Consider the following 16,500-nt stretch of genomic DNA (forward strand, 5'->3'; position numbering starts at 1 on the left):
CTTGTGTTTTAGATGTATTTAGGAAGAGGCAAAACTGTAGGGTGTTTTTTTGTTGTTGGGTTTTTTTGTGATTCTTAGCGTGCATTTCTTGTCAGAAGAAAAATATTCCCAAAGATGATGTTTAGCGATACAAATAGAACAGGATTTTGCAGATCAGAGGACCTATCAACTGCTCTGCATTTCAGCCTAATTTTATTAGGAAGTCAACTGTCGGTGGGCTTCATGCTGATATCTAACTATTACGATCTTTCTTCATGTCTGTTTCCTTCCCATTGCAAAAACAACCTCATTGTGGTAGTTTTATTTTTTAAAGTTATTTCCATGCTTAGTTCCTCACAATAAGTCGATATAGGAAACTGACTTGGAAAGGTCACTGTTCATAAAATGACACACCAGAATGTTTATGTGGCCCTGGGCTGCAGGAGCCAGAGAATGGATGAATATCCTGCAGCTGTTTTGGCCATTATGTTGTGGATGGCAGGTTGCCAGCAACAACTGTGGCAGTGTGTCAGTGTCTTCCTCTGTGTGATAAAAGAGAGAATATTTGCACTTTCTGAACCATATCAGGAGGATTTATGGCAGAGTTTGGAGGACCCGAAGTGACTAAAGATGGAAGTAAATAAGCAGCTTGCAGGTTTTACACCAACCTGTCCTTCTGTTGGCTCCTCCAGGCCTGGCACTGCTGACGGTTTCTTTGCCCTTCTTTCTAGAACATTTAAAAGAGAAGCTGGAGGAATACATGGTCCGCTTTGCCAAGGTGAGGATTGTGCGCACCAAGAAACGGGAAGGGCTCATTCGGACCAGGCTGCTGGGAGCCTCGCTGGCTAGAGGAGAAGTCCTGACATTCCTGGATTCCCACTGCGAAGTCAACGTGAATTGGCTGCCACCCTTGCTCAGTAAGTGCACGAGCATTCATCAGGCATTAAAATCAGAACATATGACCAGCAACTGGAGCTGTGTCCCACAGTAAGCTAGACATACCCAGTGTCAAAAGTGCTTGGAGTTCTGCTGGAGTTCTGATCTGTCTGAAGTGTCAGTGTGAGAGAGGAAATGGAACAACAGGAAATGTGAGCAGCTGCGTTTTGTTTCTTGAGGCTAAAGAATTTGTAAAATCTTGCAGTAATGTTTCAGCTTATAATACCTACAATTGATTTTATTATTACTACTACTAAATACAGTGCTATATCTAGTATAATGTTATGTCCTTGCTAAACACCTGGAAAGGTTTGCTATGCAGGTATTGTACTCCTTCCTAGTTCTCCACATTGCATTAAAACAGTTTTTGCTGTAAATATATCCAAGGCCTGAGTGTTAAATCCAACAGCAATAGCATTCACAGCAGGAAGCTCAGAAAGAATGATTTGCTATTGACTGTTTTGCTAGATTCCAGCTGTAGCCAGCAAAGCTCCATTAGTTAAAGGAATGGAAAGAATCAATTGTTGTAGTCTAAGATTTCACTTCTGGAAACAATGTTCTCTTTTCTACACACCATATATACATGCAAAGTGTATATGCTTTGCAAAGTGAGTGCTTTTTGCTACCATAACCAAAGAAAATTTCTGAGTTGCCTAATAAAGAAATTTGTATTCATTAAAAAAGTCTGCTGTAAGTACACAGAAGGTTATGGTTTTGCTAATTAATGGTTATTGTTCCTTGAATTCTGATGTTGGGACTCTTGGGCCACACAGTAAGCTGATAAAGCATTTGCAGCAACATGTGCATTCTACTAATGAGCTATCAGTAAAGACCAAGAAAAATACTATTAACTAGTTTCTCTTCAGATCAGTAATAAGAGAATGCACAAAAGTCCAAATTTTTATCCTTCTTAGCTTCCATATCAAATCATGCATACAGTTGTTCCCCTTGTTACTTCCTTGCCCTCAATCACATCTGCATTTTTAAAAATAACCTCCATGTCTTCATGTAAAGCAGAACTGTCATAAAGGAGCAGAGAGAAATGCAAGTTGAGGCCAGTTCCCCTTGTTCTATCACTAGGAGAAGAGACTGACCCCCACCTCACCACAACCCCCTTTTAGGCAGTTGTAGAGGGGGATAAGGTCTTCCATGAGCCACTTTTTCTCCAGGGTAAACAACCCCAGGTCCCTCAGTTGTTCCTTATAGGACTTGTGCTCCAGACCCTTCACCAGCTCCATTGCCCTCGTGTGAGCTCTCCCCATCCCCCCAATGTCCTTCCTGTATTGAGGGGTCTGGAACTGGACACACAACTTGATGTGCAGCCTCACAAGTGCCAAGTACATGGAGACAATCCCTGCCCTGGTCCTGCTGGCCACACTGTTGCTGACACAGGCCAGGATGACATTGGCCTTGTTGGCCATCTGGGCACAGCTGGCTCATGTTCAGCCACTGTCAGCCAGCACCCCCAGGCCCTTTTCCTCTGTGCAGCTTCCCAGATGTGCATTTGTAGAGCTGTAGTGCTGCATGGGATTGTTATCTGGCTGGGCCTGATCCCCTAGCCTGTGTGATTTTCCATGAGATAATCTCTTCCATACATTTAGCTAGATTTCACCCTGTAAAAACCAAAAACTAAATACATTGGCATCAAAGGATTCATAATTGCAGCCAGGTTGCAGTGGGATATTGAACCCTCAGCCTCAAACCAGAAAACTGGAAAGATGGGAGCAACAAGTATCAGTGCCCCTCAGTTCTCAAGAGGAATGAAATCTTTCTCATTCCACAAATAGTAGAATACCTGTAGATAACCAACCAGCCAGAGGACCTAGAAATGAGTCTTGAGGAACACTGAAGCCCAGAATCAAATCGGGTTTATTTTAAAAGAAAAAGTAGAGCATTACATAAAGGACAAATTGAAAATGAACACACATCTAGTATATTTTGCCTGTGCCCTGTTTTTCTAAAAGAATGACAGAATTTTCTTATAAACTTGAGATGGCATTTATTTACTATGCTGAAATCAGATGACACCTGGCTGCTAATAATAGTAAAGTTAATGTATGTTTTCAAGAGTTTGTGAAGTTATATTTTGTTATTCACTCAGCACTGCATGTGACTGAAAGTCATTCAGGGAAACCACTGTTGAGTGTTTATTGCTTTGAAGCTGCCCTGTTTTAGCTCTGACTGAATCTGGCATGTGTAGTGAAAAATCCTCAGCAAGTACATGGTTCAGCCCTGCTCTGGACTGGCAGACTTTGCTGAGAGGAGCAGTGGCTTCCACTGTTCCAAACCAGGTTTTGTTCCAAATGAGTCCTTGAAAGTTAGAGGTTGGGGAAGGGGTTGAGGAACCAAGAGCAATCACTTAAAAATAGTTCTCAGAGCTATTTAACTATCTAACTTATATTTTCAGAATTAATTATCAGCTTTTAGAGGCCAAAGAAGAACTGAGTTATTTCAGTACTTTTAGGGTATCTAAATGGCTTTGTGGAGCTGAGCCTTTATTTTCTTTAAGCTTTTTTTAGTTTATTTCTTTTCTTAAACGGGCTCTTAAGCTTAGGTAAGACATTCTGAGATACTAGAGAGTTTTGAGTGATGCTCGCTGAGTAGGCAGCAGTAGTGGTGGAAAAATGTTGGCAAACAGCTGTTTGTTGTCAGTCCTCAGCAGAAGGGAAGATGTGGCTTGGACTCCAGCAGCTGACAGTTTAGTGCAGTGTGAAGTCACACTTACTGCAGGTAAGAAACTGAGTGGCAAACCAGAAAGGTGCAGGCACATATTTCCTTCTGCTGATGTTGCTGCAGGAGTAGTAAGAGCAGAGATGGACAGTAGATCAGTAGTGACACAGGCTACCAGAACTAGGTTTGTTAAACATATTCCTTTCCTGGCAAAGAATTGAAAGTATATCAGGTTTGGATTATGCTTAGCAAGTTGTCAAAACACCTGCTTGCTGTCCATCTTCACAACGTGTATATGATGTATTGCTCGACAGTGGAGAAACTGAGGGTGCAAGTACTTATGGCAACTCAGAAAGCAAGAGATAAGTTGCTGAGTCACTCAAATTTTGTCACTACCTGTAATCATGTATTTAAGTATGACAATAAAAATATTTGCGTTGAAAAATTGCAAAAATGTTGGCAATTTGGCATTGTTACTTTATCCAGCCCAGTTTGAAATGTGCACTTGAAATTAAAAGGGTACCTAGAGATAAAAAGGGTACATAGATTACCTAGAGATTAAAAGGGCACATAGAGATAAAACCTGTATTTCTGAGACAGTGACTCCTCCAATATAGAAAACTTCTGTTTATTGCCATATATCCTTACTCTGCTTGATCCTAAAAGTGCTGAATTCAAATATGTATGTATATATTGGTTAAAATTTTTTGGGAGAAAGCCCTGAGCAGTGTCCCCTCTTGTTCCCAGGCTTTCCCTCAAATCTACAAGATTTTTGCACGCACAGTGATGCTTATCTGTTTGCTCTTCCCTTTAACTGAAGCCTGTATGCAGTGAAATAATGCATGGATATTCTCAGGCTAGTAGGAATCTGTAAGGGGGAATCTGTGAGGAGTAAAGGCAGGGGAAGAGAAACTGCAGAGCATTTCAGCTCTGGCTTTCAGTGGGGCATTAGGAGCAGGTGGAGGAAAGAGCAGTGGCTGATAAAGGCATGTTTGGGTATCTAAGTCTGTGATACCACCACACTTGTGAAATGTAAGTTAGCCCTACAGCCTTTTCTTTCTGTTTCCTAAATTCATACTGGGGCTACATTAAAGCTTAAGTAGTATGTATGTAATATTCATTATTTTAAGCATACTGAAGGAAACATTGAGGCTGAAAGTTTGGTTGCTTTGTCTTTTGGTGTGCACAGCTACAAACACCCTGGTTTTATCAAAAGCCAAGTTTTTCCTTTGGTTCCTTATCTCTAAAATATTTTGGAGGCTGGGAAGTAAGTTCTGCAGGAGCACACTAAGGCAAGTAAGCATCATAATACTTGCAGAATTCATGAGAGAGTTGCAGAAATGAAGACTGGGATTGAGTTTGAGCATTGCTCAAAAAAATCTCCCCCTGGCTATCTCTACATGCGACTTGGAGACTTTAAATCCATCAGTGTATTTAAAGATAGCAGCTTTTAAAGATGAAGAGAAGGATTATAAAGCACTAAGAGTCTACCTTTGACCTGCTCCAGAAAAATCAATCCCATTTAGTTTCTCTACTCCAATCAATTTAGAAGGGGGGATCAGGGATAGATTGTTGTAAGCCCTATAACTATGGAGGGCCATCACAGGAAAGAGATTGTGTAAAAGTGACTTTATATAATGATCACAGATAACACTATACAGTGTGCCCATAAATGTAATTATATTTGGCAATAGCAGCAGTAACACAGCCATTATCTCTGTGATGAGTTTCCTAGAATTTTGTGAGATCCTGTGCTTTAAATTTATTTCACTGTTAAAGAATAAGGATGTAAAAACCTGCTGAACTTCCAGGCACAGTAATTTCTCACTAGAAGCATTGCTCCCTGATTTGGACAGTGTTTCTAAACTTAAACTTCTGAGAATAAATATAAAGACCCAGATGTTTTGTGAAGATAATCTTTTTTTCTTAACCCCAGTCCCACAGAAGCATGGAAGCAGAATCTGTATTATTAATCATTATACCAGTATCGCCTGCCTTCCTGCCTAAGTGTTCAATCCACACTCAGCCCTCTGATTATTTTTAGGGTATTATCAAGCATCAGTGAGATCGAAACAACAAAATAAATTTAAAAAAAAACCCAAACAAATTTTCCACATAGGCCCTAAAATGTACTAAATAATGTAAAGTATCTGAGCTGCCATTCAGAGAAAAAGCTTTATTATACTTGGAATTTTAAGATTTTTAGGGGGCTTTTGAGGATTCATAGGTATTTTTTTTACTATCCTTTCTTGTCAGCACAGCTATAGGTTTTCTCTGTACTTCCTCATTTCAAACCATTATTCCTCTGCCTAGTTCTTGATGTTGGCCTATCTTCTTTACTTGTCTTTCTTTTCAGAGGAGCTCTATAGGATTAAGCAATAGGATTCACCAAAGCAGACTCAGGCCCAGCTGAGCTTATGCTAGGGATGGGAATTTGATTTAGTCTCACAGTTCTAATTTTTTTTTAAAAGCAAAACTAAACTCCTTTCTTTAGAAAGCAGGTAAGAATAATACTGTGGAGCCTTCTTTAGCACTCAAAGATTGGTACAAAAAACAAGACACAAGCTCTGTTTTTCTCTTTGTATTGGAGTTTGCCTTTAATTTGGAGCTTTTGATTTCAAAGCCGATGCACTCTACAGCCACAGGAACAGTGACTGAATGGTTGCAAGGGCTGAAATTCACATTTAGGAATAAATCTCTCTCTCAGGGGCTTCCCAAACACACTCCCCACAGATGAGGACGTATTTCTACCATTTGCTTGCTGGCTTGCTCCATAGCTGACAGACTGGGGACAGCTCAGCGTAGCAATGAGAGAGAGATGCTGATGGCTGGACTCCTGTGGGTCTCACAGGGATCTGCTTCCCTTTAAAGAACTGTAAATACTTCTAATCATTGCCCAACTGCATTAATTCTACTTTAAATTAAGGTTCGATACAGATTGGAAAAATGAAACTATTGGGGGGCCCCAGGGCGCAAAGCAAGCAATCTTCAAACATCAGAAACCTGTGGGATTCACGTTGCAGTAGTGTGATAGATGGCTTGACTAGACATGCCGTTTCCTGTTTTCTACTTTCATTTTTCAGACCAGATTGCCCTTAACCACAAAACCATCGTGTGCCCTATGATCGATGTCATTGACCACAATCACTTTGGCTACGAGGCGCAGGCGGGGGATGCCATGCGAGGAGCTTTTGACTGGGAAATGTACTACAAACGAATTCCGATTCCTCCAGAGCTCCAGAGAGCTGATCCCAGCGACCCCTTTGAGTAAGTAGCGATAAAGGGGAGAGTGGGAACACGGAGAAGGGCAAGCAAAAAGTGTAACTGTAGCAGAATCCAAGCCCAGACATTTCCATGTCGGCCACTTTCTGCTAATGAAAGGTAATAGAAGAAAACACCTGAAAACTAGGAAAAAAGATTGAGGCAACAATTTGTAGAATTCTCAAGCTGTGCATGGAAACACAGCCTGGCTCAGTGCTTGTACATAAAAGACAGGCACATGCTTGTATTGGCATCAGGCAATAAGTGATTGCAATGACACATATTCTGTTTATTTCACAGAAACTTTATTTAATGTTTTATTTGCTGGAGACTGATGCAATATATGCATCAGCAGTTGAGTCCACATTACACCAGCAGATGCTCTGTTTATAACTGGTGAAATGGCTGCTGTATATGCAGTGCTGTAACTTAAACACAGAGCTGTCAAACCTGAACGCTGTCAAGATGTTTTATAAATAGTTTTAGATAAGATAGCCTCTGATCCTAATATTGTAGAGATCAGTTCATTCAGAGAAATTATCTTCCTTCTTTTCACAAAGGTACATCCTTTTATCTTATCTTTTCTTATCATTATTCTCACGCAAGGGTCAGCTAGGATTAATCCTTATCAAAAAAGAAAGGACAGACAGACATGGTTCTAATGTGGGAAAGTCTCCAGGTCTCTCACACAGGCACATCCCAGTGGGGCTGCCAGTAGGGCAGGCTCTGACATTCATTAGCCCTGGCTGAACCTCCACACTGTAGCAGGCAAGCCCTGCTTCAGTCTCTGATTTTTGGCAGCAGTTTAAATTTATTATGGCCTGCACCTAAAATTGCTGCAGCCTGCAAGTTCTAAGGATAGCAGATCAGGTTTATTATAAAATTAGTTATTTATTGAATAGATAGGTGACAACAGACAAATAGCCTTAAACAGAGTTACTTATTACACAGTATAAAACAAAGAGAACTTGTAGATTACATAAAACAGTGCACAATATCAAGGTGCCTAAATCAAAGCTAGCAAAGAACTAGTATAGATTTGGAGTCAATGTAATTTACCACCAAAATAACTATAGTGTACAGAGTCCTTTCACTCAGCTCCCAGAAGAGTAACCATAAAGTAGGCATCCCAGCTTTGGAGAGAAAGCCTCACACATTTCCAGGAAACATGCAGAGGATTTCTGCTTTGTGAAAGTTTGATATAGCTTTTATAGTTTATAAAGTGAACTGCCAGTTAGAAATTCCAGCTTACTTTCCAGGTCTTAATTCCATAGCAAGAAATCTATTGACAGCTGGAAACATTACTTTCATGGCATCAAAAAAAAGTCACTGCAAGACCAGCTGTCTTGATTGCAATTAGCAAGCTCTCATGAAGGACAAGATGCCCTGAGTTCACCAGCTAACAAGACACAGATAAGCTCTTCTGAGAGGTGAGATGCCCTGCTACACCATTCCACAGCATTGATGCAGCTAGTGCAATCACACAACACTCCAGACCTGCTAGATCTTCAATTGCTCTAAGTCTTCTTGGTCCTCTGAGCCATTGTAGTTTCTTTCTTACTGAAAGTTACCTTTGTATAATTTGGTTCAGCATCAAAGTTTGTATAAGTAAAACTTCTCTATTGCCAGCGTAGTTTGTCAGTTGTTTCGCATTTGCTGTTTGTAGTTTGCATCTTGTAGAATCTTGTTGCGAAGACAAGAGAGGATTAAAGAGGAATCTCTCATAGGAAATTTCTTAGAAAGTCGAGGGTTTGTGCACTACAGAATAGATGCAGTGACTTTGCACAAACTGCTGTTCCACTCAGCATGGCAGCAGTTGATACCCACCTTGCCCTGCCGGTGTAAGACACAGGCAGATAAATGGCTTCTCAAGGAACAACATATAGTACAGTGCAGCCTATAAATCTCTTGTAATCTCAGTAGTTGTCAGGGGGAAATACCTCCCTGTTCTTACACAAATCAGTGAGAGTCTTCCTTGGTTTTCCCCATAACAGGATGCACATCAGAGTGATGCTGCTGGAAAAGCAGGATTGATCAAGGAACCATCGTGTCTGTCCCCACACATGCCAGCAGGACTGAAAGCTGGCTGAGCTAGGACAATATGCTTGCTTAGAAATAAAATGGCAAATGGGAATAGATATGTTTTAAATACTCAGTATGAATTTTAATTGGGGGAAAGATTATTTTATAATTCAAAGTCAGTACTGCTTCTCTCCTAAGGTCTCTTAGTACTCTTCTATGCTGAGACCTCAAGTTTTTAATACCTTGCTTACAACAAATACAGTAACGTTGCAAAACATTTTACCTATCAGTGACTTAATTGACCAAGACAGCTTCTGTGAAATAAAAGATACAGAACAGTTTTCCTTTAGTTATATATGCACTAAAACTAGAAATTGCTTCAGCCAGCACCATAATTATTATGCTGCTATTTTGTAAGCAGTAGGGATTTTTTTTTTAAATTTAAGTTAAATATTTTACTGTTGGTATCGTAATAGTTTTATTTCTTGCCAGTAGAGTCAGATCTGAGATGATCCCTAATGAACTGGAAAATTGCCAGCATTTTTAGTAAAACACCAGCAAATAATGGATACATGATCCAAAAAGTGCACTGATGAGTTTTTCCCCTCACTTAAAATGCCAGTACAGTATATGTGTGAAGCAGAAAAGGTCACATCAGCCTAAGAAAAAATGTACATAAAACCAGATCAAACTACAGAAGACCTAAGAGCAGTTGTTGTATTATCTGCATGGTACATTTGCTTTCTATCTGCACATGATCAAAGTCCTGCTGCAGCAGACACCAGCAGCGTGTTTGCAGCTGACACCAGCAGCGTGTTTGCAGCTGACACAACCAGCTGAAGTGTTGGCAGGTAGGCTCTTGGTATGACAGGAGCACGAATCTTACTGAGCTCCAGTGCCAGCTCAGCTGGTGTTCTAGAATTAATCTTTTCCCACATTTTAATTTTTTTTATTCCAGTGTGGTCAGTTTTGACCAGGTGCTCTCCCATTAGACATCATCTATCTCAACATGGTCTCCCAAGTCAAAATCCCTCTGGTGAAGAGGAGACATTCTCATCCATTTGTGGTGTGAGTCCAGTCATGATTTATTGTTCCCATGCCTGCAGTGCCACTTGGGGCAGCATCTCCATCCTTTGCGGTGACAGAACTTGGAGCTTCACTGCAGCTCTCAGCTTTTTCTGATGTACACTCTCACCCGTTCTCAGGCCCTCTGAAGTTGTTCACAACAAGTAGCTTTACACCAAGATTTGGCTTGATATTTATGACTTTAGGACTGTAAAACACTCTCAGAAGCTTCCAGTGTAAAATTCAGGTACAGATGATGTACTAGCACCAACCGGGGAGTCATATGATACATTTGTAGCTGCACTTGGATCAGGCAGCATTCATGCACAAATTTTATCAGTTTGGTTCACATATAGTTTGTCATTGGCCATGCCAAATTTCCCATAGGTTTCACTGAACTGAACTACAGCCATTTAAAATGTATTTTCAGTCAAAGCTCCCGTGTGAATTACTGGATATTTTTCTATGCTCACTGCAGCGTATAGGAAAGTTTAACAACTATTCCATAAATGGATCTCATGTAGGTTTTAAGATTAGCAAGTTTTTTGAAAGATCTGTGTGACTATTTTTCAGGCTATATTGAATCCTTATAGGCATGGAAGCTGGACTTCTCCTCTAATAAGGTTGCCTCCTCATCCAGACACTAAGTCTGTGAACTCCTTGATTTCCTTTTTTCATGTGCCACAGAAACAACAGAGGTTTCACATTGCATTCAACCGATCTGTCCCAGCTGCAGATCATCACAGTGACTGCAGTGATTTTTGTCTTGCAATTTGTGTACAACTTCCTGAATATACTCTGAAAGGTGCTTCATGCTATTTCCTCTGCTGCATCTGGGGTTGTGCAAGCAACTCAAACTGGTGTTCTGATGCATAGTAGGAAATTGTCAGACAATTGTGGCATCATGGTTATGTCATGATGATGCTCACTGTCTTGATCCCAGGATCAGTGATCATTGAGCAGAATTGGAGATCACTTGGAACGTTTTATTGTAGTCTATAAGCAGGGAGGACCAGAGATGTTTATCTGCTTTGTGGCAAGGCTCATCTTGGCCTATCATCTCCTGGTTCATCCCTCTGTCTCAGCAGAGGTTTGAGAGCTTGCCCTTACAGGACACATAGGTTTGGGACATAAGAGCATGCTCCTCTGTGGCTGTTCCTTTCCATGGTGCAGGCACTCTGGTCTCCAGCAAAGTTTGCCTAACCCAAGCAATCACCACTTAAAGTAATGGGATGACCTTGTTACTGTAATGGACTGTGATATACAGCATGTCAGTTTATATGATTTAATAGCCTGTCTGAGGTAAAAGCTCTGTGGAAGTTCAAAGTGGAGGTTTGATATGCTCAGGCCTGCTGGGGATGACTGCTCTTTATTTCCTGGCAGCACTTACATTATATCAATTCATGGTATCACATGCCTGATCACATGCATCCATTTCATGCCAGCTGCAACATACTTTTAACCAGAGAAGGAAACATCATTTCAACTCAAAAAAGTGTTTGGAAGGGGCTGCAGAGCTCCTTGGAGCAGTTTTATGGTGGTGTAACTTTATGATGCAGGAAGGAGAGAAAGGTGCAGGTGAGATCTGACCACATTGCTATTGAGTTGCAACTCAAGATGGAAAATTTAACCAATGAGAGAACTGTTGTGCTATTTACTGGATGCCAACACTCTTAGCACCTACCTGAGCAAGTTAGAAGTGTTTGAGTGTATGGCCATTCCCTACTCTCCAAGAGTTCTTTGCCTTCCAGTGTAGAGCTGTGATCTCCAGACCTCCCTGAAGGGACACAGAGCTGAAGAGACATGTAACTCTAGCAAAGGATTAGGACAGTGGTTTTGAAAATACTGGGCTATTCAAGCCAGTAGAAATGACTTTGTAATATCTGACATTTTAGTTCCTATACTCAGTTTCCTATTTATAGTATAGAAATAGAATCCCTCCACTATCACAAGGCTCTCACAGTAATAGGAGCCACTTATGTTTAATGGATCTGCTTTTGGGTAAAATTTTGGACATGCTCAAGGGATAAAATTGGGTGATCAGTACGTTTTTCCTTTCCCTTGCATCACAAGCTCTCAACCTTAAATGTAATTTATGACCCTACTGTAGCTAGTTGTGTCTAAAGACTGGAAGGTTACTTGACATGTTCTGTTGAATTGCATTCCTAAAATCGCATTATTATTTTGCAAACTGTCATCCGGATGCTCTTTTTTTTTTGAATTTGATATAGACTTAAAAATACCCTTTTTCTACAGCTCCTTACTTTCAGTATTTAAATACATACTTTTTACAACATGTTCGTGCAAAGAAAGCCTTTGCTAAGGCTACATTTCAAATCTGACAGCTACTTTTACAATTTTATTATCGTTTTCTGAAGTTCAGAAAGTGCTTTGGACAATGATTTCTATTCTATAGCTCCCAGAGCTTTATAGCCTATGTCTTTTATGGCTGATTTCTGCCTATAAACATATTCATAAAACCTCTCACAACCAGAAACAATCATCTATTTTTTTAAAGCCTGAGTATAATCTACTGTTTTGAACTGTGCAGCAGGAATGTTTTATGCAAAGGAATTATTCTACAGTGAAGCAGTCTCCAACCAGTGCTAGTTTGTGTAAGTTACAGTCTTGATTTATTGTTTTGACAAGCTATGGTCTGTAAAAGACTGCAAGTAGAGACAACAATAGTGGATATAAAAATAGCTTTTACAAACTGTCATCTACCCGTGGCCCCTTGAAATCTCAGAAATTTTTTCAGTGAGAGATATTGACATTAACACAGAATTTGTGGGTATGCGTGTGCCCATATTGAATCATTTTCTCCTGCCTTTGATAGGCTTTCAATGTAGAGGTACTGTACAACCAGTTCATTTTCTCTGAGGACCAGTACAGAGGAGAGAACTCTACAGAGAGTGTAACCTGTCAGCATGAAAAAAAAAATCAAAGATAAAAAGCTGCTGCTGGTTTAGTTGTAATTTTCAATCAAGGAAATCAATCACTAATCAAGTTCTTCATGCTAGATGAATTGAGTAGATTCAGATTTGATACACAGCCTTTCAATGAAATGGTCACTGTGGCTCATGCCAGCCAAGACAAAAGAATACTAATTTTGTTCCTAATGCCTAAACTCATATTTCCAATTTTCTTTGATACTTGGGGCATCCTATTTAGCATAAAAATGTAAACACCTTGAGTATAATGCTTCTAGAGCTGTTAGCCTGCTACTTCACACAAGTATCAGCTTTGGAGCTTGACAGTTTATATGCCCATATGCTGGGGCAGATTCATAGAATTCATAGGTCATGAATACTACCAGTAATTAGAAAATTAAGTACCTTCTGGGAATGATTTTAATGCGTCTTTACATAAAAAAGACTAGGATGGTGGCCAAGAAGAGGTCAGAGCTATGTTGCTCAGTGCATACAGGTGAGCTATTTTAAAGTAGCGCCATACTGTTGATACAGATGGCTTCACTTTCAAAATTATAAAATCTGTCTGAACAGTTTTCCATAAAGAAAAATGAGTCACCTTTTTAAAGCAATTCTTTCTATTCTTATTTATATGTTTAAAGCCATTTTCTCTAAAACTTTCATGCAGATTTTGGTGACACCTATGGATTCTAGGAAAGATAAAACCAACAACCCTTTCTTACATTTTATAGTGTTTATCAGCATAAATTTGGGAGCAACCTTTTCATCCCCTTGGTTGTTGTGGTTTATTTAAAGAATAATCTGCTGCTGTCAAAAACCTCAGTCTAGTGCTGCAGTTGCTTCCAACAGAAGAAAGCACAAAGCCTGATCCCAATTAATTTTATGGGATCACTCTGTGCCAAACCACTTTCAAATGTGTCCACTGATGCAAGTTCCATACATGTTCATTGGCCAAGGTTTAATTAATAGTCTTTAGCATCTGTCCAGGGTGGGATGTGTGTGCCATTTACCCCTTGCTCTGTGAGGTCTGCAGGAGCTCCACAGTATCACAGTGCTTTCCTCCACTGCCCATGGGTTTTTTTCAGAGGCAGTGATCAACTAAGCATGACATAGAAGCATCCTCACTTGCCAGTATATACCTTCTGATTTTTTTTTGACTCTGCATGGAATAATTCTGCCTGTCCAGCTATCTTGGTGTAGCCCTGAGGTAATGAGATATTTCTGGCTTCCACCCTGAAAAAATTAGGCTGTCAATGCAATGTGTGCTGGAAGCATGAAAAAAAGAGGAGATGGGAAAGAAATTTGTATATAGCCAGTGTTTCAGTGCTATTCTTACTATATCCAATCAGAAATTTTCCTGCCACGGCTTTAACCCCTTCACAATTTTAATCACTTACACTGCACAGTGGGAGCAGAGCTTTTGTGGACTTGAGGACTCATGTCAGATAAGTTCATTGTTCATTTTCAAGTAAATTATATTCTTTCCTTCAGCCTCTCTTAATAAATAATGTTTTCTAGATCTCCGATGATTATCTTTGCTCCTCTGCAGGCTGTTTTTATCCTGAGAGCCTACAGCACCAGCCAAAGTCTTACCAGCCTGGTGGAATAGATGGGTGACTTTGCCTCTCTCAGAGACTATGTTCCTGTTTGCATTTCCTTGACAGTATTGATTAATGCCAGGCTTGTGCTCTGGTGTAACCTCCACATCATTTTCTGCAGAACTGGTATCTAGCCAAGTATTCATCATCCTCCTCTTGTAATTCAGATTTTACATGTGTAAAAGCAAGGCATTTATATTCATATCTATTTCAAGTGCCATGTCCAAAAGAGTGATCTGTCTTCATTATCCATAGATCAGTGTGATATTTTGTATCTGCACATTTGGAAATTTATCTTTTTTTTTTCCTTTCTTTACTTCACTTTTCCAATTTGATAAGATTTTGAAATTCTGCTTAACCCTCCAGTTGTTTACAGCCTATTGCAATGTTACTTGAGCTTTACTTGAGGTTTGTGCAAATGGCAAATTCTGTTCTAAATCCTGATTATAATGATGTCTGTTTGGTCCATGCCAGAAATAGAGACATGCAGAGTCCCTGGCTTTCCAACATTTCATTTTCTCGGCCAGAAATGCAGCCTGTTCCACACTGTGGCCCTTGAAAATTTGTCAGCTTCCAGCTAAGCAAACCTTTATAAAATGGTACCAAAGAATTCCTTCACATCCTGTAGATGGCATCTGATTTACAGCACAATAGCAGCTTGCTCTTCAGGTCCATTTCCAGCCTTGAGATCCAGACTAGGACCCCATGGATACATGTTCCAATCTGATCCAGTTATGCACAAAGTTCTCCACTCCATGGAGCTGCTGAATTGCAGCTTTTAATGCAACATTGAACTGGATCAGATACAGGACAATGTCTGCAGATGATCTCAAGACAATTTCCATTTTGATTTTGGATTATAGGATATCAGCAGGTTTGGTATCTCTGTGACATTAATTATGTACCTTCCATATTTCTGCAGTTTTTAACCCTGGCAGTTTATCTGTGAATCAGGTTATTTATCTCAGACTTGAGTGAGAAAAGAAAAGTGAAAACATATTTTGTTTACAGTCTTAGGAGAGTTCAGTAGAGGTGTTGACCTGATGAGTACCTTCTTCTGAATTATCCCCAGACAAACTGGCATCTGTTTCATTTTCATGTAAGTAACAAAAATATCATTATTCTGGAAGACAAATTTCTGTCAAGAGGCAAAGGTAAATGCCTCCTCCCACCTGTGAAGTGAAAATTATGATAAACACTCTGAAATTTGCTGTGTTAGTTTATTTATAAAATGCTATGCGTGTCTCTTGATAGACCAGGAAAAAATGAGACTCAAAAGAGTTGACATCACTTCTTTGATAAATTCAAGACAGTATCCTTTGTCAGGGAACAAGATTCTTGTACAAACTTTACTCATTTCAAAATGTACCTCTTTTGTTTGTGAGAAAACAGCACAGAAATATCTCTTCAAGTGAATTATTTGGAAAATCTACCCCTGTGATGTTTTCTGTTTTTAAGATGGTGCATCAGTGTTATTTTCAGTGCTGGAGAGGCACTGTAGCCATGAAATTACAGAAGTCCATTTGCCCCCTACAGAGAATGAGATGCCTGCAAGGAGAGAGGAGATCCCATGCCCTCCACTCTCCTTGTTCTCCAGCAGAAATTTTAGCTGATGCTGCAGAACTTCCCTGGCTTTTTCGTGCTTGGCCAAATAGGCACTCTGCTTTCCCAGGAGTGCAAATGACTGTGGACATGCAGTGAACTGGGAGTGGAGAGATGGTGATAAATCAGCACAGTGGGAGAACAGTGACAATAGTTTTCCTTTTCAAAGCACTGCAAACATGCAAAGGACCTCTCAAAATACCCAGGGAAAAAGTAAACAGCAGGGAAGAAAGTAGTTTGGAAGAGTGTTTTCAGACCACTGCCTGGAGAGCACAGGGCAGTGGTTTTGAAGAGACTCCCAGAGGACCCTGAAGGAGAACAAACCCTAAGATCTCAGTCCACAGGAAATGTTTTAAAGTTCCCAGCTCTTTGCTTTGCAGTAGGTTTTAATGTCTAGCCTGTCATTTAGTGATTTTTTTTTTTTGACAGAATGACAG

The 16,500-nt window shown here is 40.0% G+C and overlaps 1 protein-coding gene across 1 annotated transcript in view; it reads left to right on the forward strand.

Moving 5' to 3' along the window:
- GALNTL6 (polypeptide N-acetylgalactosaminyltransferase like 6) overlaps positions 1 to 16,500 on the forward strand; it is a 427,616-nt gene that overhangs the window by 348,121 nt on the left and 62,995 nt on the right. Inside the window, exons 5-6 of the mRNA XM_030239539.2 lie at positions 711 to 896; positions 6,669 to 6,852. Of these exons, the coding sequence (XP_030095399.2) occupies positions 711 to 896; positions 6,669 to 6,852 (370 nt within the window). The remainder of the gene's footprint in view (positions 1 to 710; positions 897 to 6,668; positions 6,853 to 16,500) is intronic.

Source organism: Serinus canaria, chromosome 4 (assembly GCF_022539315.1).
Source record: "Serinus canaria isolate serCan28SL12 chromosome 4, serCan2020, whole genome shotgun sequence".
Classification (NCBI taxonomy): domain Eukaryota; kingdom Metazoa; phylum Chordata; class Aves; order Passeriformes; family Fringillidae; genus Serinus; species Serinus canaria.